The following is a 25,108-nucleotide window of genomic DNA, read 5'->3' as shown; positions in this document are numbered from 1 at the left end:
TTGTTAACTGTCTTGAATTTGCCTATGTGTGTTTGTGCGTGAATGTGTGTTTGTTTAGAATCAGTCAGCTTAAGGTTTGTTACAATTTCCAAAGTAATTTATATTTGCTCAATGTCAAGTTAATGACAGAGGGAATATTATTATTTTTTATAACGTTTTAACAAAAACATAGTTACAAACACTGGGTTTGCACAATGTGGGAAAGCCCTATTGATCTGACTTTGTAAGTTTCTGATTTTAATGATGATTTCACTAGTCTGGATATAAAAAGGATGAACATTTGTGAAAGTATTTTAAGGCAACTCCTCAAACACACGGCTTCCTTGTGTGAAATCATGGGAAGAAAGAAATGTAAAAAGAACAAGACAGACAAGGTATCAGAAGAATTGTTTCACAAATCTCATTTAAGCTTTTTTTTTTTCATTTTTTGTGTCATTATCCTTAACTGATTTTTGTTAAATCAGTTAAGGATTGTGCCACAGTGACTCTGTGTAAACTGGCTCAGTTTAAATGTTTAAGGCTTACATGGACCTTCAGATCACATTTCTTTTTATTATTATTGTTAATGAATGATGTTGTTGAGGTTATGGTGTATGCGCGTAGGTGATTATTGTATGTTCATGAAAAAGGAACCAGTCAGATTGTGAAAAATGCTACAGAAGGCAAATAAAGATGTATACCAGCAATCACCTGCTGCTGGCACTTTGCATAAATTGGTACTTAGCATTAGCACAAAGTCGTTGTTTTCTATCAGGCATATGCTCAAAGTGAGCGTGTACTTTGCTTTTGCTGCTGGGTTCAGAGACAAGTCCAGACTCTGCTTATAAGCTTCTTATGAGACATGCATAATAAAAGAGCAGTCAATAACTGATTGACATTACTTTCTGCGTCAGTCTAAAGAAGTAGTTCTCTGCAGACACCATTTCTGGTTCCACAACTGGAAAGCCTCTGTTAATTGGAAACATCCCAAAGAACCATTAAAACAAGTCAACTCAGATTTGCTTTAGCCTTTCAGGAACAGCTCGGGCTTAATGATGTGTGTCTTTCAGAAGATCGTTAAAAGTATTGCAGCTTCTGTCTGATTACAGTTTTCTCATTGAACCGGTGATTTTTTTAATGTCAGTAGGATAATTAGAGACATCTCTGTCTGCTTGGGAAGTTCATCCACTACAACTTTGTCAAAGTTTGTTTGTTGTCAGCCAGCTGCCGTTCTAACCAGCCTCAATCATAACCATTAGATATTTCCACTGACGAGCCCTCTCCACCAACCCCTGTCCTCTAATAATAACCTATTTATTTGTATATGTGGTTGCTAACTGGTCTAAATCAAAGCTTGGCCTATCCACTCCTCCTCCTCCTCTCCTTCTCTTCCTTCGGGTTGGGGAGGGGTGACAAGTTTATCCTGGGCGCCTCCTCCAATCATGTGCCGGCCTCTCAGCTGCTGCCACCTGTCAGTGTCCTGCTGGGGCTGACACACATCAAACTGAAGCGATGACGCATCTCGCCAAAGCCCAGGTGTCTGGCTTCCTCCAGCCTCTCTGTTTGAGGAATTCCCTCCTCTTGCTCCATTTTCCATTCATATTCCTGTTTTCTACTTATATTTTCCACCTCAGGTTAATTGCCATGCGTTTCTTCTCCTGTCTGATCATCGTCTGCCGTCTTATTCTTTGTGACATTTCTCGCTGTCCCTTTAAGATCTTTGACCCGGTTCGTCGTATCCATACCGGTTCTGTGATCTAATCAGACAGCTGGCTGCAAACATCATGTGTTTCCATGTAACCAAACAGTCGCCATGATATTATTAATAATAGTAGTAACATCAGAGAAAAGGTTTTCATTGATGAAATATGTGATTGATCAAACAAATTTATAAAATAATTTGTAGATTATTGGGTAAAAAAGTTCAAAGAAAGCATTTTGTTTTGCGGTCAATAATAAAATAAGTCTGAGCTGCTTAAAAATGTTCAATGATTTTATTTGTTTTTGTTTTTTTTTTTTAAATCAATTTGGTTTTTATTTGAAACTATGCGTAAATTCAGAATTAAGATAACTGTATTTGTAAATTCAAGCAAGAAAAAAAAAACTGTTTTAGTAAGAAAATGTCATCGCAATTTTCTTCATATTGTACAGCAGGGATGTCGAACTTATTCCACATGTCCTGATTCAATATTGATTGAATCCTTTAACCCAAGCTGTCAAAATGTTAATAACCATCCGAATTTGATGAGTGCTTCTTAAAATTAAAAAATATTGAATGTCTTTTCACGTTGATGTAATTTGGCAGCACCCTGGTAAAAACTGCTTTGATGTGATTGATAAAATAATGTTTAAGCACACAACTGTTTTTGGTGTAGACGTCCACATATAAAGCTATGGTGGTCCAGATTTGGACCCTGCACCTTGAGTTTGACACCTGTGTTGTGCAGGATTCCACTTATAGATCTAATAGTGATGCTTAAATATCATTCTCTGACTATTTAAATTTTGCTTAATGGTTTAAATTTGTGATCACTCTTACACCTAATAATCCTACTTCCTCCCTTAAAGATTTAGAGCTAAACCGAGATTTTAACGGAGAGGACTACGAGTATGAGGATGAGGCAAAGCTCGTCATTTTTCCAGACCACTTCGAGATCCCTTTACCAAATATTGAGGAGCTGCCCGCTCTGGTCAGTGAGTTGGCTCTGTGTGTTTCTGTGCATGTTGGAGGGGAAACGTCCGCTTGGTGGTTCCCTGGCTTCAGGACAGGCAGGTCTACTAATTAAAAGAAAGGGATAGTTAGCGGTTTTGAAATGAATTGTAAAACAACCGTGTCTGACTTACCTGCAGCTTTTGAATGTTTTTGGTTGAATGAGGTGTTCCCTTTTCATTAGATTTTGACCCGCAAGCCACCAAAAAAATAATTACATAAATAAAAGAAACAAGCATTTGTCTTGAAAAATGTTTACTTGAAATCTGATGCTTGCCTCAATGTAAATTGAGATTTCTTTGAGAGATCTGTATTAACTAACAAAACATGGTTTAAATCATTTGATGACTAAGTTGTCACTGTAAGGAAAAGCCTATAATAGCCAAAACAATCATTTTTATTGAACACATAATCTCCAGATGCCAAACTTGTTTTTGAGGACCTTAAATTTTGATTTTTCAGATTACATTCATGTGATTTTTCCAAATGAGATTAAGATGTCTGCTGAATCTGTTACCTTTTAGATTCAATAAAACAAATAATTTTGACAAAACAGCATCTAGTTATGTTTTCAGTAAAACAGGATTCTGGGGAACCACAAGGTGTACATGTTGATACTTTCATTTTTGGGGAGGGGGCGATTCTTTGCTTGTTTTGTGATACGTCTCTACTTGTTTTTCTTTCTAAAGCTTCACTTTGGCATGCCTGCTTGTTTGTTTGTTGCTATTTTTATAAGAATGCCTGATATAGAAGTTACAGATTAATTCTCAGTTATATGGACTGATTTTTATTCTGAATCTGCATCTGTGGGAGAAATAAACTTGAAACAACTGGTGGGGGATTGAGAATAAGCATAGAAAATGAGAATCCAGATTCGTATCCATTTGGGTCTGTTTGTGGTAAATTATAATTGTCTGAAAATTGCATAAAAGTGAGATTATTATCCCCGTATTTTAATCCTTCAAAAGGATTGAAGTTTGTATACAAATCTCAAATAGATATCAAATCAGATTTGTGATTTTGTCTCAGTTTGATTTCACTCCTTTTGTTTTTACGCCGTATCAAACACACCGCATCACATTTATACCATTTCTAGCATAAACCTCGCATGGCTAATATGTCTTGTTGTGTGCACTGTTTCATGTGGAGATGTAGTTTCTTTGTAATGCCTGAATTCATTTGTGTGTTACCTCCAACCTATCCATGCTCTGCTGTGCTGTCTGACGCCAGGTGACCATAGCCTGTGATGCAGTACTTAACGCACCTTCAGCTTACAAGAAACAGGAGCCTGAGTCTTGGGACGAGGAGATCCAGGTGTCAAGACATGCCAGAAGCCTCAGACAGCTGGATAACGGCGTCCGGATCCCACCCAGGTACACCTAACATAGTGCAATCATGTGCAAATCAGCAAATGCTGTATATTCTCAATTAGAAATTGATGTTATTAACACATTTTACAACTTTTGTGGAAAAAAAAAATATATTAACTGGCAAAGCTTTATTTTGAAAATGTTCTGTTTTAATCGGTGCACAAAGATCATTTGCATAAAGATGATTATGGTAAAGGTTTTGGAAGTTTTGGAGTCAAACATCTTATCTTTGTTAATTATAGGATGACTGCTCGTCTTGCTCGGTCATAAAATACATCAAACTTCAGTATGTTGCACTGCTGAAGAATTGTTATAAAACGAGTCAGAGCTAAACATGTACACTCAGTTTAAAAGTGGAAGATAAAAACGTAACATTGTATTTTATTTATTATTGGATATTCTGGTCAATCTTTGTTTCTGAAAGAGTTGAGCAAATTTTTGTTAGCTCGGTGTTTGCTGCTTATAAATAATCAATAAAGCTTATAGCCTAATGTTTCTGTGATAGTCTTTGTTTCTTAAAATAAAAAGCACATAACATTAACGAAAATCATTAAAAATTATATTTTTAAATATGTGTCCTTTATACATGGTATTGTATCTTAGTTTAGTGTTGTGAAAAGTATGAGAAAACAGTTGGTACTCTTGTATTTAGGTAAAAAGAAAGATTTAATTTGACAAAATATAAACATATTTCTGATTCTGATGGTTCAGCCATCAAGACAGAGTAGTTTCATGTTCTGATTATAGTGTAGCTGCAGCTTTTAAGATGTATGACTTCATAGGAATCACTAGAAGAACAGCTGTCAAGTTTTTATGAAAGCTGACGAGATTGTTAGATGATTTTTGTTTCTGTGTTTTTGCTGTCAGTGGCTGGAAGTGTCAGAAATGCGAGATGAGAGAGAACCTGTGGCTGAACCTGACTGACGGATCGGTTCTTTGTGGGAAGTGGTTTTTTGATGGGAGCGGGGGGAACGGCCACGCTCTGGAGCACTACAGAGAGACCAGCTACCCACTGGCTGTTAAACTGGACACCATCACTCCAGACGGAGCAGGTCTGGGAAACAACACAACACAACCAGTGTCTACGGTGTATGATATGTGGTCTTACAGTGTGTCTTATACCCCAAAACTATCACTACTTTGTAAAATATACACTGTACAACATTTATAAGCTGCCAGAATCAAATTACTGGGTAGATTTTTTTTATTTTATTTTTTTTACCAGCTAGATTTATCATAATACAGTCATCTTATAAAGCTGCAAATCTTGTTGTTTGAGAATGTTTTGCATAACAGGGATGCAAACTTTTAAAAAGGTTTTTACAAGAATGCCCTTCAAAATGAATTAATTTCAGAATCTCTTGATTTGAAGGCCCCATGTTTTATTTATTTATTGCTTCCTTTTAGTTCAGTTCTACATTAGAAATATGTCTAATTGGTCTAAAACAACTGCAGTTTGGGCTGAAAACATCCTCTTTTCATAGCAGCACTTTGCTTGGATCCAATTTTATCCATTCCTCCACTGGACCTTAAACCTATATTTATAAGAGGCACATTGTCAGAACTGTTGTTGCGAAGTAGGTTTTCTTTTCCTTAAAAAGCTTATTTTATTTAAGTTTCAGCCATGAAACAAGAATACAATAAAAATTGTAATAAGACTACCATGCATGCGACCTACACGCATGCATAAATAAACAATGCAAATCAAAACCAAATAATGCGGCAGCTCATCGACAAAACAGAATTCATGTATTTGAAACATCCAAGTGTTCTGCTCTGCCGTAGGTTTGTAATATTTTTTAAAAGAAGCTGTATTGTCATAAGTAGTCTTTTAGGCACACAGTTTGAAACTAAGGACTGGTAGCTGCACATTCAAATCCTGTTACAAATGTAAATTGTTTACAGTGTATTTTTAATTGTACAATAACCACTGTGGTATCTAATCTGAAGTGTCCCAGTAGGTTTAGTATTGGGCAATTATCGTATCTTTACCATGACAATAATAGTGATCTTTGCAATCCAGAGAACTGTGTGGTTGGGATTTTGATTATTTTTTTCTACACTGCTATGTGAACATCTATCTATTAGTATATTTAAAAATATGTCTACTGGCATTTATTGTGCTGTTTATTGATACATTAGGACATCACAATAAAATGTGCTAAGGTAGGCTTTTTGATAATGAGTATATTTTACTAGAAGCAGATTTTGTGTCTGTACGGCTATGGCTACATATTATTAATTTTAATTATTTTTTTATTGGTGATTTTGCCACAGTGATTTACTCGCCTCTTTTTATGACAGATGTTTATTCGTTTGAGGAGGAAGAGGCTGTTTTGGACCCCCACATGTCAGAGCACTTGTCACACTTTGGGATAGACATGCTCCAGATGCAGAGGAGAGTAAGTGGACAAATTTCACTTTTACATGAACCCGATCTAATTTGAAACAGCTGCAGTGTTTAAAGAAAATGTGTCAAAAATATATTTTATTTTTGAGCTATATCAGACGTTTTGATATAGCTACACAACACAACAAAGACAGTTCTTCACACAAGATCGTCCTTGTCATCTCCATCTCCTCCTATTTCAGACAGAAAATGGACACCACACAGACAATAACCCCCGACCGCGAGTCAGTGAGTGGGAAGTGATCCAAGAGTCGGGCATGAAGCTGAAGGCGGTGTTTGGTTCTGGTTACACTGGCATCAAAAACCTGGGAAACAGCTGCTACCTCAGCACAGTGCTACAGGTCCTGTTCAGCATCCCAGATTTCCAAAGGATGTGAGTGCTGTACGCTGCGACGCATTCATATTGTAGTGGTTTTGTTTTTTTTAACTACGGCTATCCCTGATGACATAACTCTTGACATACTCACACCGTTGATCATGCTAAACAAATCTTGAACCTTGACAGTCTTATCAACTAATAACATTTTTTATTGTAATTATGCTCATTTAGCAGATGGAAATCTTAAATTATTTTCATTAAACCAAGAAGTTTGTTTCTGATTGGGAACAAGGGTGGTATCTCTGTATATTTTGTGTTAAGTAGTTCTCTATACCAGTGTGTGGAATATTTGGTAGCTTAAACACACACGACTCCAACTACAAGCTCTCTGGTATCTGGTACGGGTGTGGTCCCTTACTATAACAAATTAAAAATTAAAAATGTGTTGTTGCCTTTTAGTACTTTCCTTCTTTGGCATTCCATGGTGTTACCCTGTTACCCTTTATAACTGGCAGTTATCAATGGACAGATCTTTTATTTTTATTTATTTATTTATTTTTAACTTACAGCAGTCAAACGCTTTGATCAGATTTTGCATGCAGTTGATGATTAACTCCAGGTCGTTATAGTTGAAAGGCCTCTGTAACATCACCCTAATCTTTAGCTTCCTCTGCAGATTCTATATCTGATCATGGTTTGACACTCGACACTTCGCTTGGCCGCTCCAAAACAAATTTGGCTGTCTATGATCATAGATGATAATTAAATAACTCGTTGACCAGCAGCGGGTCTTTTAAGCTCCTTGCATGTTTCTCTGGAGGCGACGTCTGTGTGTCACCTCACATATCAACCCTCATATGTTTTCTCTCTTAGGTATGTAGGTAACCTTCAGAGGATATTCGACTATTCACCTCTTGACCCCACCCAGGATTTCGCCACACAGATGTAAGTGACTCCTGAGATTTATGCAACGCAGTGACAGAAGAGAAGGTGTTTTCCAGCTCCCTCTGCCACTGTTATTGATATTTAAAAACAGAAGTTCATTAACAAATAACCTAAATTACACAAGCATAAATTGCATAATTTGTATGTTGTAGTACCTATTTATTTTATCTCTATTTTAATAAAATCATCACAATTTTGTAATTGAAGGCCATGTGTTGCAAGAGGCCAGATGCTGATGGGCATCAATAGCCTGACGGCAGCTATCAGACAGGCAGCCAAATAAACATGTTTATACCATAAGGCAAATAGTATTTGGCAATTTGAAAAAGTTGTTTACTTACTTTAATGTAATGGTTAAACCCAACCCATCTCTAGATGACAAGGATCCTCTAGTGTTTTTTTTTTAATACATTAATCTATTTATTGCTATGATTAGCTTTTATGACGAGAATCATTTGTCTGGTGGTACCCACTAAAGAAAAGGCACAGTTTACACAGATAATTATAGTGGAAAAATACTGTAAGTTTGCCTCATCCCCATTTTTTAACTTTGGTGTTGCCTGCAAAGGGGTATTTTGATTTAAGGTAATTATAGATATAGTTTTGGTTTTAATGTTGATGCTGATAAATCAAAATTTGGTTTATAATTTGCCCTATTTCATATTTCCACTGCCCCAACAGGAATCAGAGCAGCAATCAGTGGAACAAGGTGCAATATAAAACAAATGCATGTAATATGCTTGAGATATCAACATGTTTATAATTATTTATCTTCATAAATAAAAGGTTTGAACAATTATTTTCCCTCTGGTTTTGAATGTTGTGTGGCTGGAAAGATTTTTGTTCTTCATTTCTTACCTCCAGATAGTTGTTATGGTGTGTAACCATGACAATGAGATGTTTTTTTTTTTTTTTTCCCTTTGCAACTCGGAGCAACTGATCAGCATCTCAAAAGCTCAAAAAACACCTGAACTGCAACGCCGAAATCCCAGAGGAGTTGAAAAGGAGGCTTTCACTACACTTTCAGTTTGATTAGATGTGTTTTAAAAATCTCACAGATACAAAACTATTATGAAAACTAAAACTCATTTGTGCTGATGTTGACTGTAGTTTCCTGCAGAAACCGCATTTTTGTTTCACGTGAGAACTGCTGTATCTTCAGAGTGTGATGGGCAGGAAATGAAGCCAAATGAATGTGAAATGAGACTGACTCTGTTTTTCTGCCCGTTTTTGTCCATCAGGGCTAAACTGGGACACGGGCTCCTCTCAGGCCAGTACTCCAAACCACCCATGAAATCTGAGCTCATTGAACAGGTGATGAAAGAAGAACACAAGGTATTAAACGGGGTATGTCCTGCTCCATGACTGAGTGACCATGGCCGATGTTGAAAATGAGATGTGACGGAATCAGCGGTCATGGCTTTATAAAGCATTACAAAGTAATTTCCTTCTAATGAATGTAGCAGTTTCTTGATCTGAGAAGGATAAAGGAGCTGAAGTAATACATAGACTTTCTATGACCTCATGGCTTGTTTTTAGCCTGATTGCTCCCAGTTACTGACATGGCAAAGCTGTGATCCTGAACTTAAATGTGATGGAGGAGTCAAGTTTGGACACGTCTTGACAGCTGAGAGGAAACGGCAGTGGACCTGTGCTGACACGCTGTGCTCAGTTTGCACAGAGGGATTCTTGACCAGTGCAATCACGTATATATATCATTAACCTGGCTTTCTAAATTTATTGATGATGATGGGAAATTTTGACATGCTGAGATATGGTCTTGTTTGCTGTGAGAATGAATGTCAGGGTCAGGGTTCAATGCCCCAAGAACTGGTTTGTGACTTTGAAAGCCCAGATTTCAGTGTGTTTCATGTGATAAACCAGTGTAAAATTAAGTGGAAGAAAAAGGAAGTATATTTCCTTACTTGTTTTTACAAATAAAAATCTGAAAAGTGTGGAATCTGTCTGACACCCCAGCCGATGCCTTCAGGAGGCACCTAATTAGTAAACAGAATCTAGCTGTGAGTAATTTAACTTTAAATCTGCAGCAACATTATAAGCGCAAATTAAATGTATTTGTTTAATTCTGTTCAGAAAATATATACTGTATAAATGTAACCCACTTGAGTAGCAGAAGAACTCTCTCACCACATTAGAAGACAAGTGAACCATCTGTCCAGTAACATTATCAGGCTGATAATTCAAACTTTTACCCTTTTTAATGTGGTGAAAAAAATATTTAAGGATTATTATGCAGGCTGATAAACAAATATAAGTTTGAGCTAAATGTTCACTTTTAAGGCTGCGATTGAATACTTGCATCCTGTCACATTTTCTTAGTGGTGAATGCATCCAAAACTATAATTTTAGTTGCCACAAAAAACGTTTCTGGCACCTTGTCCAGACTTTATGCTTCATTTCAGAACAGTTTAACCAAATTATTATTATTTTTTTAGCTAGTTTTAGTGTCATACTTTCGCCTTTGAGTAAGGTGACTTCTCATGAACAGTCGGTGTGCGTGACTCTTTCAATATTTTGTTTTTTGTCATGCAGCACCAACAGAGGGGAATCTCTCCCCGAATGCTCAAGGCACTGGTCAGCAGGGGGCACCCAGAGTTTTCCTCCAACAGACAACAAGATGCCCATGAGTTCTTCCTGCACCTTATCAACTTGGTAGAAGTAAGTGAATCAGTGCCTTCTGCATATATAGGATATACAGTGTGTTTGCAGTCATATACCAGCTAACTTCCTGTCCGTCGCTGAAGAGGACAAACTGAACAAAGCATTACCAGAAACTGCCACTAGAGTGACGCCACAAAGAGGTTTTGATGCAAAATTGTGTTTGAGCTGTTGCAAGCAGATCACTATGAACAGTTCATAATATATAGTCAGCCACATACACTATTTTCTTTTTCCATTTCATTTTTTTCACAAATTGAACAAAAAACATGCTTCCTTTTGAAAAGGTTGTTCAACTAAACTTTGTTGCGATGTTTCAAACCTTGCCTGGTTCTAACAAAAGAGTTCAGAACCTCCATGGTCGGCTCATACATGCAGTATAAAAATCTTTAAATGAGTTTTTCTCATACAGGGTTTATTTATGTTCAGTGATATAAGTTACATGTAGTGGTGAGAAAATGCTTTCTTAAATATCCTGGTTATCAGACATAATCAAGCCCCCAAGAAGAACCTGACACTTCTATCCTGTTTGAATTAATTAAATTCAACTTCTTTCTCCCTAAACATCCTCATGTTGTCTGAGTATATGCAGAACTTCTTAAACAATTCCTAAACTCTCCTTTTAATCCAGTTGCTGATATTTTTTGAAGCCATCTGTAAACGACTCCCTGGTTTATGCAGGCAGATAACCAAACTAAAGCCACAACCATCAGTCACCCTACAAGCTGGGCCTGGGTGAAATTATAGCTTGTGTATTTCTGTAGCTTCTTAGAATAGAAGGCTTGCATTGGCAATAGTCCACAGCCATGCAGACTGGTTTCCCTTTCATACAACCCTCAAATAAAACCCCTGGTGACCCCAGCCTGTGTTGGCCCTGGAGACCTGAGCAGCTCCAGGGAAAATAATTAATGTGGTGGTGTTTTTAAAAAGATGCAAGTCTGTCAATTTAAAGATAAATTTGAGATTAAGTGACATTGCTCTGTGATCTAAGTACAGTAGACTACAGTATTTACATGCACATCTAAAACACCTGCATGTTTTAGATGTTCCCCTGGTCCAGCACAGTAGAAATATCAGTTACCTCTTCAGCATGTGATTTGTCTGAGGAGGCCTGGTAATGAACTATTCAGTTGATTCAGGTGTGTTGAACAAGGAGTTGTTCCCTCTCAACTGTGGCCAGACTTGTAGTGCATAATAATTATAGTAATTTCTATGTCTGAGATGGAGCATTACATGAAAATTGAATTAAACCAAAAGGAGCAGAAGGGTGATGTTAGGTGTTGTAATAGCAAAGTTTCTTGCTAAAATTTAACTTCACACTGTGAACAGGAGGATGGATTCCATTTTTTTTTTATAATCTTGAGACAAACATTGTTTTTTTGGTGGATGAGCAGAAATATGTTCTCCCTACCTGTGTGGGAGTTCACACACATTTTCTGGATGGTGTTAAAGTGCTCACCTTTTGTTTCAGAGAACTGTGGTTTACAATTGAAAGCCCAATAATGACTTATGTTTTATTCCTTTTAAGATTTTTAAATTTTCTGTCTTCATATAATTTGTGCTCTCTAATCTGTTGGTTTTGTAATCTTCTATCGCGACTGGAAAAAGTTCAGCTTATTAGCTTTCACATATTAGTAAAACTTTGTCTCAATGGGTTTATATTTTCTTTCTCGATTTGTTTTGTTCAGAGAAACAGTGCTGGTTCAGAGAATCCAAGCGACTCGTTTCGTTTCTTGGTGGAGGAGAGAGTTCAGTGCTGTCAGAGTCGGCGGGTTCGTTACGCTCAGCGGGTCGACTACTGCATCCAGCTACCGGCTCCCATAGAAGCAGCGACGAATAGAGGTACAGACGGTGGTTGTTTTTGCATCAATGAGCCCTTCCATCAAATTTCATTTGGGTTTTCAAAAATAAGCAAAAGGGAATGATTGGTCTTGGTTTGAACTGCCTATGCAATTCATTACTCACAGTATACTCGAAAATTGATGTCATAAACCAAAGATGTATTCTAGGATATAAATTTGAAGAATCTCACAGCAGAATGGTCTATACAAAGTCTTACAGACATGCACCTTCACACGCACATGCAGGATTGAGAGATCTTTGGTTCTGAATTGAGGGGGAAATTTATGTGCCGTTTTATGTTACTAACTTCATATTTCCACTGTGATAACAGATTTTGTTTTACAATATTTGAAGCTCTGTGTATATGTTGTGTTTGCTAACAATTCCTCTCACTTGGATCTCTGATTTTTTTTTTTTTTCCAGAGGAGTTGCTTGCATATGAGGCCAAGCGGAAAGAAGCTGAGGAGAACACGCGGGCTCCTCCTGAACCGGTGCGAGCACGGATCCCTTTCACAGCCTGCCTTCAGGCCTTTACGGAGCCTGAAAACGTCCCCGATTTCTGGAGTTCAGCGTTGCAGGCCAAGTCAGCTGGAGTCAAGTAATCAGACATGCACCTGATGAAATCACTTCATTATTGTCTCTTTCGTTTACTACTTGTTTTTAAGCCAAATCTTTTTAAACATTCATTCCCAGAACTTCCCGCTTCGCCTCGTTCCCAGAGTATCTTGTTGTGCAGATCAAGAAATTCACCTTCGGTGTTGACTGGGTGCCAAAGAAGCTTGGTAATTAAATTATAGCCTTGTAGCGATTAATGGGAGCTGAAACTGAGATTCCTTAAGTGCTGTAATACTAAAAATAACCAGCAGAGGGCAGCACCAAACTGCATTTCGCAAAGCGTTGATGCGTCTGTCAAACTAATGCAAATTCATAAATAATTCACCTGCAGTTTGAAGATAAACAATTTTTTTCATCATCCATATTTAGCAACACTGTTGAAAGCATAAATTTTTATTATAGACACAGACATGTTTGTTATTGTTATCGTGTGAAATTAATTATGGTGTTTAGCGACTTGCCAAGCGTAGTTGCTAATGAATCTCCTCAGCTGACAGCAGTGTGCATGTTCGGTGTTACAGACCTGGCCATCGATGTTCCAGACTTCTTGGACCTGAGCCGGCTCCGAGCCACGGGGCTGCAGGCGGGCGAAGAGGAGCTGCCGGATCTCATGCCTCCCATTGTTTTACCGGAAGACACCAGAGGTATGACAATATGGCTAAGAGGTTTTACTCTGTTTCGAGCTAAAGAAACCTTTCTTTGTTGTTTTGTACACTTACATTAAATGCAAACTCTAGTATTTGGTTCTGGCTCAGTTAAAACCTTCTCACCAAGAAACAAGTAAGATTAAGTAAATAATCAAGGATACAAATATAATTCTGGATAATTCACATGCTTTTTTTTTTTTTTGGTAAAATACTTAAGTTGTAGTGGATAAAATGTTGAAAAACAAAAAAATGATTTCAGTCAGATTAGATTTGGGGTAATATTTATTTTAGACTTACCTATTTTTACTATCTTCAGAGAAAAAGAATGCCAACATAGCCCCGCTGTGTTACAGAGAGTATTACTGAAAAAATATGCATTTTAGAAAAATATATCCTTATTTATTCATCCAGACCACAGTTTGACATTTTGGAAACTTCTGTAAAGCAAGCAGAGTATGGTTTTGCAAAGTATGAGTTAAAAACATTTGCAAGGTGTTTTCTTCAATGTTTTATTGTTACTGATGTTACAATAAGAACATTGTAACATCAATGATAGGATGATAGAAATCATTATTTCTATCATTCTCTTATATTTACATTTAACAGAATGTAAATGTAAATATTTGAACATGCAATTGGTGATTTAACAGTCTGCTTAAAAGTTTTAAACTGAGCGATAAAAAAAAAAATACATAACTCTTTGTGTTCAAGTTTATGCATGTCCTACGATGTACCGGTTTTTAGCGGAGCAGAGTTGTGGAATAGTAGTCCATTTTTCTCAGCTTCACTTCACAGACAGGGGTCTCCCATTATTTACAAGCGGTGGCCCACTGCAGCGTCGGCGGTGATGCGTTAACTCGTTGAAGAAAATGCTAAATGGCACTCTTTACAACTTGGGGCATTTTTGGCCCTGCATTTTCAATTTCACAGTCCTGTTCGTGTTGTTAAAGGGCAGCGTTCTCCCTGAGCGCCTGCGCTTCTGTTTCGCCAAACCGATTTTTGTGGCTTTGTTGAGTCGCAAGTTGCGACTTTTTTTTTTTTTTTCCAACAAAGTCACAATTTCCAGTTGTTTTGAGAAGAAACTTCAATGAGAGTTGTTCAAAGCAGATACCATAGACTCTTCATGTGGAGTATTTCTCGAACCCAGTCATCTGTGAAATTGTCTTCAGTTTGATATTCTGCTCAAAGCTACCCCAGTTCTCTCTTAAGTACTCATTCAATGAGAATCTCAGGGGAGGGAAATGCTCAGTCAATTAAGGTTGTTGTGCTGCAGTCGTGTTTATTTCATGTGAGACTTTTGTAATGTACATCACTGGGCTATTGGAGAACAGACACTGAAATATGCTGCTATGTTTTGGAGTAAATGCTGGTTCCACTTTTCTAGAAACGTTGCTTAGCCAGACTTTTACTTTGTGAGTCTTAATTTCATCTGTTTTTCTGTCTTTGTTCAGTCCACATCCTGTTGAAAAGTTAATCTACTTGAAATTGTTGGTGTGTTCCTAATATTTTAGAAGAAATACGGCAGATAGATGGAGAGCTGACGACAACACTTGCAGTAGCTCATGGAAAGAACAAAACCAGGATATTTAAAATAATTATTTAGGCTACTCCTTTTTGAGTGGGCCTAAATCTTTCAGTACTGAACAGCTTGTACTGAACACACTGAATTGGACTCAGAATCTATTAAACATATCTGCTTTGGTCATTATGTATGGGCACAAAACTGTGGCAAAAATGTTCTTCTTAATCATGGTTTCTAATGTTGTAAAATGTCTAAGAAAAGAAAAGGTATCCTTCTTTTAGGATCTAGTTTTGGGCATTTTTTGGAACACCTAATTGCAGATTCACTGCCATGAATACTTAAACCTATTTATTAGTTGCTTTCTCCAAAGAAAGTTGGATAATTTTTTCCCCTTCACAAATTAAAGTGGTTTGAACCAGGCTTTATGTTTTTAAACAGATTATGATTGTCTAAACTAGTTTGATCTGAAATATATTTATGACAAAAACAGAAGAAATTAATACCTTATTCACAGCTCTGTACAAACAGAATGTGTATAAAAGCCATCACATGTATAAGTGCACATTTTGGCTCACTTGTTATGCATTGCACTGATTGTGACCAATCAAAGTGTTCAAAAAGAAAATATGTACATTTGCATAAACAACAATTTCTACCAAGCTGGATTTAAAAACACAAAATACTTTTAGCCTTAATTTTTACCAATATTTATATGCCCTTTACTTGCTTCACATTGAGCAGATTTACAATTCAATGGATGCATATTCAGAAACGAGTCTCGCAATTTGACAACAGGACCACAAACACGGTGACCACACTTATAAAACATTTTTCTCATTTGATTAAGTTTTTTTCAACGTTACTTTCTCTGCGTTTTCTGCTCAGATGTGTTTATGCAAGGTTACAATAACATTCTTCTTGTATTTAATCTGATTAAAACCGTGAAATGAAAAGAGGTCGGAGCAAATAACTTGCTGTTTCTGAATGTGCTCCTATATTTGCTTATTTCATATTAATATCTTGAATTTTTATTTGCTGCCAATGAATGATTGGTCACCCTTTTGTCTCCAAATGCATCGATGCTTCGCACTGATTACACCCACAAATGTGTTTTCTTGTAGCCTGACTGAACCACAATATTGCTCATCAGTCTATTAATCAGTTGTGTGCTAAAATATTTCAGACCATTTGGGGGGACAAAAAGAGAAATTAGTTGTTTTGCTTCAATGTTTTTTGTTTTAATACATCAAACTAATGGAAGCACACACTTAAGATATTGATTTCTGAGTTCACCTTTTCTTTTTTTTTTTTTTTCATTTTGATATTAAGCTACGTCACATAAGTTATTTTATTTTATTTCTTTAGTTTCGTTTAATGAAATTCCATTTGTTATTTGATTGATTTGTTTTTTTTTTTTTTTTTTTTTGTTGTTGTAATCATTATTTTCATCTAACAAAAACCTAAAATTCTGTTTCTTTAAATGTTACGCTTTTGACCAAGAACATTGGTTAAAAATAGAAAATCCATGTAGAAATTTTGCATTATGGTCATGTGAAGGGCCACGTAGTTATTGGAAAGACTGCCAGCTTAAGTTATCAACACCTTTCAAAAGTCACAAAAGGTCATTGCTAAAGAAACTTGGCTGTTCAGAGTGATGCATGTTAGGATATTAATGGAAAGCTGAGTGAATGAAAAAATGGAAAGAGCTACAAAAGCATAAATGTTAACCACGGCCTTGAGAGGATTTTGAAGCAAAGTCCTTTGAAAAGTTTGGGAGAAGATTAAAGTAATGTGGACTACAGCTGAAGTTCTGCCTGAGCTAAGAGGAAAAAGGCACTTGAAAGTACATTTTTTTATTTCACTGCAAAAGGTCTGAGAGCCTGGAGGAAGAGCGGAGAGGCACATAAGACGAGCTGTTTCAGATCCAGAGTGAGGTTTCTACATCCATTCATGATTCAGGGAGCCATCTGATGTGCTGGCGCTGGTCCACTGGGTTTTTTTTTCAAAGTCAGCAGAACAATCAACCAAGGCACTTTAGAGCACTTCTGCATCTCCATAAGGCTTTTTAGAAGACAACATGAGTTAATTTTCCAGGAGGACCAGCCAATACATGCTAAAGGTACCAATGGCTGTTCTGATGACCATCAGCAGAGTTAGCTGCCTTGAGCTAAACCTCAGGGAATCTATGCAGGAGATGAGTTGAAGAACCTGTTATTCCTTAGGTGCCTAAAAACTATTGAGTGCATGTACTTTATTGTACAAATGACTGTCAATGTAAATACTTTCTCTGGAGTGAATGAGCACAAATCACACGAAATAATGCAGGGACTGCTTTGTGCAGCCGAAGCATTGCATCCGAATTTGAGCATATTTGCTTCTCGTCACAAAATGCTTTGGTTTTCTTGGTTTTAGGAAATAATATTTTGATTAAAAATCACCTCAGCTTAAAATTGGGCGGCTGCTCAAGTTCGTTTGATGAGTTTTGTGTGTTTGCAGTAACTCTCACTAACATGCTCCTTTTAGCTTTCGTACAGGTAGCCTTGTTCACTGCAAAAACACAACATCTTACCAAATAAATTTGGTGTAGTTTCTAGTAAAAATATGTTGGCAAACTTGAAATAAGACAAAACTTTTCAAAACTGATAGATCTTACTTTTCAGTAAGATCTATCAGCTTGTTTTAATTACATAATTCCTTCATACTGATGAAAACGTACTTGTTCCATTGGCAGATTATTTAACTTATGACATGAGACATTTTCCTCATGTTATAAGTTAACTTATCTGCCACTGGAACTAGTATGTTTTCATCAATAGTATCGAATTATTTACTTAATACAAGCGTAAATGTAACAAGTATGTAATGAAAAGTTACTTTTAAGTTAATTTGTCTTATTATAGGTGTAATAAGATATTTGCATTAGAAACTAGACCAAAATTACCTGCTAAGATTTTGGGTTTTTGCCGTGTTTAAAGCAGTGAGGAGAGGTGTGTGTGATAAGCGCACACAACTTTATGGATGTGAGACGTTTAGGGAACGTCTGTAAATCCTTTAAAGCTTTACTCTTCCTGCAGCATCGTCTGAGCTGAAACAAAAAGCACAACTTGTGATTATTGATCTCACTGTGCGATGCTACCTCTAAGCAATCACTCTCCTCCTTTTCTCCAGATAACTCCATGAGCTCAACTGACTGTGAGTATTTATTTCTCTTTTGAGTCACACTCTTTGAACAAATGTGTTAGATGCATGTAAGTTATTGCTTTGGAAAGTGTATTTTCCTTTAGACAGCTGTGATGAATGCCTCCACCACCTGAGCAGGTGCTGCAGGTGCGCTGTACTTTCAGGCAAACTTAACTTTTTATTTTTATTTTTTTATTTTAATGTAGCTCTGCTTATTTTAGCCAGGCTCATTTCTCTCTCTGATAAATCTTACCTGGGCAGAGATGCCTCGCCGGACCCGATTCTCCTCTGGTCCTTTTGTCTAATGAGTCCCACAGAGAGAGGGTTACTGTTACTGCTGAATCGGTGAGTGTATGCCAAGGCGTTGTTGATGTTGGCTTATTTCGACCGCAGCTCCGGAGATAGATGAAGGCGCCGTTATGCAGCTGGCAGAGATGGGTTTTCCGCTGGAGGCCTGCAGGAAGGCGGTGTACTACACAGGAAACATGGGCCCAGAGATGGCCTTCAACTGGATCATAGCCCACATGGAGGAGCCTGGTAAGGCAGCAATGCCTCACAGAGCATGGCAGCATGGTGCTGAGGGGGAGTTGTTTGACAGAAACTGAGCAAGCTCCTTTAGGCTGACGGCAGTTTTTAAAACGTCTTTTGACATATTTCAAAAGTTAGTGGGCCTAAATGTCATTGCTCATATATGAGACATTTAAGAGGGAACCTTTCTAAAGGTAGCAAGTTAATTAAAAAACACATAAACACAAAAACAAGAAATTTTGTTTTATTTTTGACTTTATAAAGATGAATTTGTTTTTCTGCTAATTCTGTTTAAGCTGTTTTAACTAATTTTTTTTTTGACAAATCAGTGACTATCAAACATTAACCAGCAAATGTAGCGATTTACTATTTAATCTTACAACTTTGACAATATTTCAGTAGCCCCAAAGCCATATCATTTTTTAAATATCTTGTAAAAATGGCATCAGAAACATGTAGACAAATATAGACATGTAGACTGTTCACCAGTCTTCAGAAGATAGGATTTTTAAGGGGTTTAAAAATAATAAAAACCTACTATTGGAGTATGTACAGAAATAAAATGCAGCAAATTTTCAACGGGCAGTAGATAGATTTTCATAAGCTCTCTTATGTCTTAAAATTAAGGCTCCACCTTATCCATCTTTTTGTAGATTTTACTTTTCTGTTAATGAAATGTACAATTAGTGATGGAGCAGAGTTGACTAATAACATAACATTTGATTTTATCCTCAAATTGTGGGATCTGTGAACATCCAATTTTGAAAGTTACCCAAGAAATAAAGTGTTTATGCAGTCTGTTGCCAGCAAATGTGTGGAAAAACTAATCGCACACCATCAAAATTATATAAGGAATAATAACATCAAAAGCCTGCAAAAGATTTCTCTGCAAGTTTTGAGTTAGTATTGAAGGGAAAATGAAGTCTGAGGAACTTAAGACCCAAACAACTGCATCTAAAACTCTGTTAAAGTTATTGTGCAGTAATTTGAAACAGGGTCTGCAGGCTTTCAGAGGGTGCAGAGGGGAGCAGAAAAAAGGCAGGACTTTATTTATTAGGGACCTTTTGAGCACAGAGGTAATTTGAACTGATAGACATGTCACATCTAATGTTTTTCTTCTCTGTATATATAGAAACCCGACACTGTTTCAGACAGTCTCCACTTCTGGGCTGCAAGTGTTTGTCTGTGCTTATCTGTATATTACTGATCCTCAACAAAAACTTGGTGGGAATCGACCCAGAGTATCTGAGCTGCTCCGCAGTGAAGCTGTTCCCCCAAGGCGTCGACGCGTGTCACTTTTTATTTCCCTTGCTGGATGTAAAGAGCCTTTGTACAGTGGATGGAAATTAGAGCAGCCTCCTGCCAGTTAGTCTTTAAATGGGACTAATGCATCTGCAAAATGGCTGCATTCAGACGCCGTAATATCAGCAGGATCAGCTGTTCAAGTGTGCTTCATAAAGTTTTATTCTTGCTCAGCTCTCTTCTTTTTGATTAGCCATTTTCTCACCATTATTACTTTAGATTCTTCTAGATGTTTTGCCAGAAGAAAGTTGCACATCTTAATACAAGTTTTTAGAGCCTGAAAACTTTGTTAGTTAACAAGATACTTAACCACAATAACTTTTATTTCCATACACAAGATTGTTACTTTTGGATCTAGGGGATTTATTTTCTCCAGATTGTGATGTTGAGGAGTTTTTTTTTTTTTTTTGCACATATTGTGGATCAGTTTGAAAACATCATGATACATGTTGCCTTATACCTGAAGAAAAAATGCTGCCAAAATGGATGTTTCAACAAGACAATGCAAGAGCATCAGCAGGCGAGCAGTATCCAAGTTCTTGACCAACATTTTGGAGAGGATGACCAAATCCTCAGAGACAACTAAATGATGGTTCAATGAGTCACAGAAAAGCTACATCTTCTAGCATTTTTCAGTTTACAGAGTAAATGTCTTAGTTTGTCAGGAAAAATAGCAGACACTTACGGTACGTTTCCTTACCAAAGACCAAACGTCTTCTGGAAAAGAAAATGCACTGCTCCAAATGCATTTGGTCTTATTAATTTATTATAGGAACGCTGAGAGCTGCTGACATTTAACACACTATTTTTTGATTCCATTTTATTTTTTTCTTGGAACTTTTTTGGCGGGGTTCAAAAGTTGGGGGGTTGGGTTTTTTCTCTGTGTGGTGAACTTAACCAATTTACCATTGCACAATCTTATAAATTAATAAAACATTTTCTTTGTAAATATTTGTCGTTTACATATAAAATAAGTTTCTTCTGGTACTATAAGCACATGTGATATTCATTTATTTTGGGTAAGAATGCAATGTTTACTTGTATGTCGAACACGTCATCAGACGTGAAGCAGGGAGAACAGTGAAGTGGGCACTTTGTGTTCCTGTCTAAGAGTAATTTAAAAAACAGGTTGAGATATTTCAGTAACTTATTGTCTATCTGGAGAGGTAAGTTTGTTAACAAAAAGAGCTAATGCATTCTTTCTCTACAGTTGACTGTTTTGCTTTTGGACAGTCTATTCTCTTATTAGAAGAGCTGCATGCAGCCAAGGTCAGTCTGTTTTATTTGATTAGTTCCTGAATTAGTTTTTGGAAAATATTGAAGTATGTTTACAGTGAGTCATTAAAGTGTGGTTTCCTGACTCAGCTCTACTGATAACATCTTGAAGACGGCCATTTTCATGTGAATAAAAACAATTTATTACTGGTATGGACGCAGGACTGCAAGGCCGAGATGGAAAATGGTCCTGGAAGAGGATGTTCTGCATTTTCATTTATGGCAATGACTATAATAGAGGCTCTGTCTAATACCAGGGGTTGAAGGATGTTGTGGTGTGATTTAATTTGGCTTAAAAGACCTGGAAACCATGATATTTTTTTTTTTTCGGGGTTAAATCTGAAATGGTGTTACCACGTTATTCCAGGTGGGCCAAATATCTGCCTTGTTTCTCACAAATAATTTGATATAAAAAAATAACCACTAGAGCATTTTGCAGATTGGTTTCCAAGCAACACACAAGCACAACAACCAAAGGGTCACAGTGGCAGGAAAAAAAAAAGATGGGTGCTGCTAAGAGCTGCATTAACATTAGGAAAATGTGCAGCATGAAATCTCCATCCATCCAGCTTCTGCACCTGCTTGTTTTGCAGGACTGGTGCCCATCTCTGCCAGTCATTGAGCAACAGGCGGCTTACAACCTGGACAGGCTGCCAGTTAATCACAGAGCAACACAGAGGGCAAACAATCATGCACACACTCAGACTTAAAGTCAATTTAGAGAGACCAATTAACCTACCGATCATGTTTTTGGACTGTGTGCATGCGTGGAGTCTCTCTGACTTCCTGGCTTCCAGTTGTTAGCAACTGTACCACTGTACAGCCCAGATGCTGTCTCATTGAAAATTTCAACGACATGCCTTATGTTTTTGTTTCTCATGTCATCATGATGCATGAGAGCGCAGTTACCTCAGTTTTATGTAAACATTTTGTATGTGCTGTCTGGTTAATTTGTCCTCAGATTCACAAAGCAGGTTATTCTCCCACTGTTACCTCCTGATACGTTTTATCCACCTTCCTTTTTCGTCTTTGTCTTTATTTTATTCCTCCTCCTAATAAATCACAGGTCTGTAAAACTGGCTGGCTTTTATCAAGGACTCGAAGTGTTATTTCTATGTTCCCAGTTGTAATAAATACTCTGTTTTTCTTCTTTTTTTTAAAAAAATAATCTTCCTCTGTGTTTGCAGACTTTGCTGAGCCTCTCACTTTGCCCTCAATGATGGATCCTCTTCCCTCTACCAGTGACAGCCCCATGGGGGCAACGCCACTGGACAACCTGCCTCCCGAGGAGAGCATCGCCATCCTCACCTCGATGGGCTTTCCTCGCAATCACAGCATCCGCGCTCTCAAAGCCACGGTCAGTCATCGGCTCACTGTGTTTCTTTTCCTTCATTTGCTCCTACTGGACTTAAATAATACGCTCTTTGTTTGTGCATATTGGACTAATGCTTGGAAACAAACCTCATAGAGACCGATGACATATTCTTAGCCACAGTTTGCTCGATGTGAACACAGGGCAGTAGAAAAGTTTTTGTATCCATTTTTTCCTCATGTTGCAAATGCAAACTGGAATGTATTTTATTGGGATATTGTGTGATAGACCAAAAAATATTTTTCAGAATAAAAATCTATAAAATGTTTCAAGTATGTATTCTGCCTTCAGTTGACAATACTTTGTAGAACCACTTTCCTCTGCAATTACAGCTGTAAGTCTTTTGTGCTGTGACCATCAGCTCTGCACATCTCTGCAGTGTGATGTGAAAAGTGAGTTATTTTAGCTGGAAACGCGCAGAGCTGAGCTGTCTCAGCGTGGGCAGACACGGCCGTCACGTCTGACCTGCTTAAAGAGGAGAAATCTTAGGTGGATGGCCCTTCGTCTGCCTCGCATGCAGACTGTTGATAGTTTGAAAGGAAGTGGAAATAGTCAGACTTGAGCAAGAGTGAGGATGGAAAAGGGAATGCCTACACCGTGTGCTCTCAGGGAAACGAAGAGCTAAAAGCACATCTGTAACAACTGTTTGGCATGTCAAGGAAACACTTTCCAGAAACCTAAAGGAAACCGGAGCTTAGGTTAAAGAGGGAAAAAGCAGGAGGAGGGCATGAAGTGAAGTGGCATTTGAAAAGAGGGCAAAGACGGAGCGAGACGATGAAAAGCGAACTCTGTAAGTCATAAAAGGCTCTGGCTGCCCTACTTGTTCACTTTCCAAGGTGTGGATTTATTTGGTCCTACATGTCAGAGTGATTAAAGATGTCTGCTCTACATGGTGTTTACAAATAGTCTCTGCATCACACAAATGCCCCCCCTCCCCTCACCTCTGGTTGAAGAACGCACGAAAACGTCGGACAACTGGTAAAGCAGTTCATAAATTCACAAATGGCGTGGAGTAAATTCAATGTTTTTACTTCTGTTATGGGTCAAAGAGAATGCCACCTCCATTTCCAACTTCCTCCAGCCTCCAAATGGCCTCTGATTCTCACATTTCATGTTTCATATTTCAAACTGCCCCTCTCAGCAAAAATGGCCCCGCAGACGGCTGGTAGGAAGCAAAAATAGAGGCCGGGCTTTCTTGTTTATCATTAGTAAAGCCACAGAGCTCTCTGGCAGACATGCTGCTGCTGCTGCTGTTGTTGTTGAAGTGGAGAGAAAACAAAGAATGCATATTCCTCTCGAGGGAGGGAGGGACGGGGGGAGGTGTGAAACAGCGAGGGGTCTCAGTGCTGGTTTGTTGTCGGACCATATTGAGCATGAGGCACGTTTATCTGACCCCATAGACCTCTCTGAGGGATAAAAACAGATGCCATTAGCCAAGCCGTCGCCACATGCGTTCCCCAGACTCTCATTCCCCACCTGTCACACCTTTGGATTCAAAACAAACAGGGGGAAGTTTATCACAGATGGAAGCCTCCCACTTCTCTAGTGAAAGATTGCTCATTTATCGTGTTCATCATGGGGCATTCAACAAATTGGCAAAACTAGAAGAGTCAACATTTCTAATCCTGGTTTCTGTAGCATGCTCTAAGATTGCAGCTCTTTGTAAGAGTAGTACGTGGTTCAGGAGGGAGGAGTTGGTCCTCTGACCAGAGGGTTGGTGGCTCAAACCCCTCCACGAATACTTAGGCGAGCTACTGCTAATGTTTGCATTAGCAGTAGCTCAGTTTCCGAGCAGAAAGTGTTTTAAAGATCTGCATCAAATGACCAGTTTCGTTTGCAGCGACTGTGAAACTGGCTAACAAAAAGACGGCTTGATATCAATTTTTTGTTTTTCTTAGCTTGGCTTCCTTTTATGATTTTTCTAGAATAATAATCTTGAGCGAGCGCTCGACTGGATCTTCACCCACCCAGAGGAGGAGGAGAGCGACGGGCTCTCTGACATGGCGGACACGGAGCCCAACGATAACTCCTTTTCCAACATGAACTCGCACAGTGACTCCACGCTGTCCCCAGACAGAGAAACGTCAAGCCCGAGAGTCAAAGATGGACCGGGACGTAAGCGCTTTGCACTTACTGCGTCTGTTTTTGATCTTTCTGATGAGAAAAGGTCATCAGATTTTGGACTTTTTAAGCATCTTTTAAGAAATCTTCAACACTTATAAGATTTTTTTTTTTTTTTTTAAATCCTGCTAAAGCTTTCTGGCATAATAGGAGTAATGTGATCATTTTCCTGATGTGCTTTACATACACAAGGAAATCTGACATTAGTGACTCTTGAAATGACCTTTTTTTAAATTAAAATGTTGCAACATTTCTGTGTTAGTTTGTTTCTTATCATGTTTGTGGCTTTTCT

The 25,108-nt window shown here is 37.8% G+C and overlaps 1 protein-coding gene across 3 annotated transcripts in view; it reads left to right on the top strand.

Annotated features, from left to right (window-relative positions):
- Positions 1-25,108, top strand: part of usp13 (ubiquitin specific peptidase 13) — a 32,574-nt gene that overhangs the window by 4,131 nt on the left and 3,335 nt on the right. The window contains exons 4-19 of one of the 3 annotated variants that reach the window (XM_007552787.2): positions 2,548-2,669; positions 3,920-4,062; positions 4,927-5,111; positions 6,364-6,461; positions 6,652-6,842; positions 7,662-7,733; positions 8,975-9,047; positions 10,287-10,412; positions 12,101-12,254; positions 12,678-12,852; positions 12,948-13,036; positions 13,391-13,513; positions 18,207-18,230; positions 18,612-18,755; positions 22,511-22,680; positions 24,621-24,810. In XM_007552787.2, coding sequence (XP_007552849.1) covers positions 2,548-2,669; positions 3,920-4,062; positions 4,927-5,111; positions 6,364-6,461; positions 6,652-6,842; positions 7,662-7,733; positions 8,975-9,047; positions 10,287-10,412; positions 12,101-12,254; positions 12,678-12,852; positions 12,948-13,036; positions 13,391-13,513; positions 18,207-18,230; positions 18,612-18,755; positions 22,511-22,680; positions 24,621-24,810 — 2,079 coding nt within the window. Of the gene's footprint in view, positions 1-2,547; positions 2,670-3,919; positions 4,063-4,926; positions 5,112-6,363; positions 6,462-6,651; positions 6,843-7,661; positions 7,734-8,974; positions 9,081-10,286; positions 10,413-12,100; positions 12,255-12,677; positions 12,853-12,947; positions 13,037-13,390; positions 13,514-18,206; positions 18,231-18,611; positions 18,756-22,510; positions 22,681-24,620; positions 24,811-25,108 lie in introns of all 3 variants that reach the window. The other 2 variants (XM_007552786.2, XM_007552785.2) reach the window with 2 other exon arrangements.

The sequence above is a fragment of the Poecilia formosa genome, unplaced genomic scaffold (genome assembly GCF_000485575.1).
Source record: "Poecilia formosa unplaced genomic scaffold, Poecilia_formosa-5.1.2 Scaffold52, whole genome shotgun sequence".
Taxonomy (NCBI): domain Eukaryota; kingdom Metazoa; phylum Chordata; class Actinopteri; order Cyprinodontiformes; family Poeciliidae; genus Poecilia; species Poecilia formosa.
The sequence above is the reverse complement of the archived record's forward strand: the minus strand, read 5'-3'. Positions and strand labels throughout refer to the sequence as shown.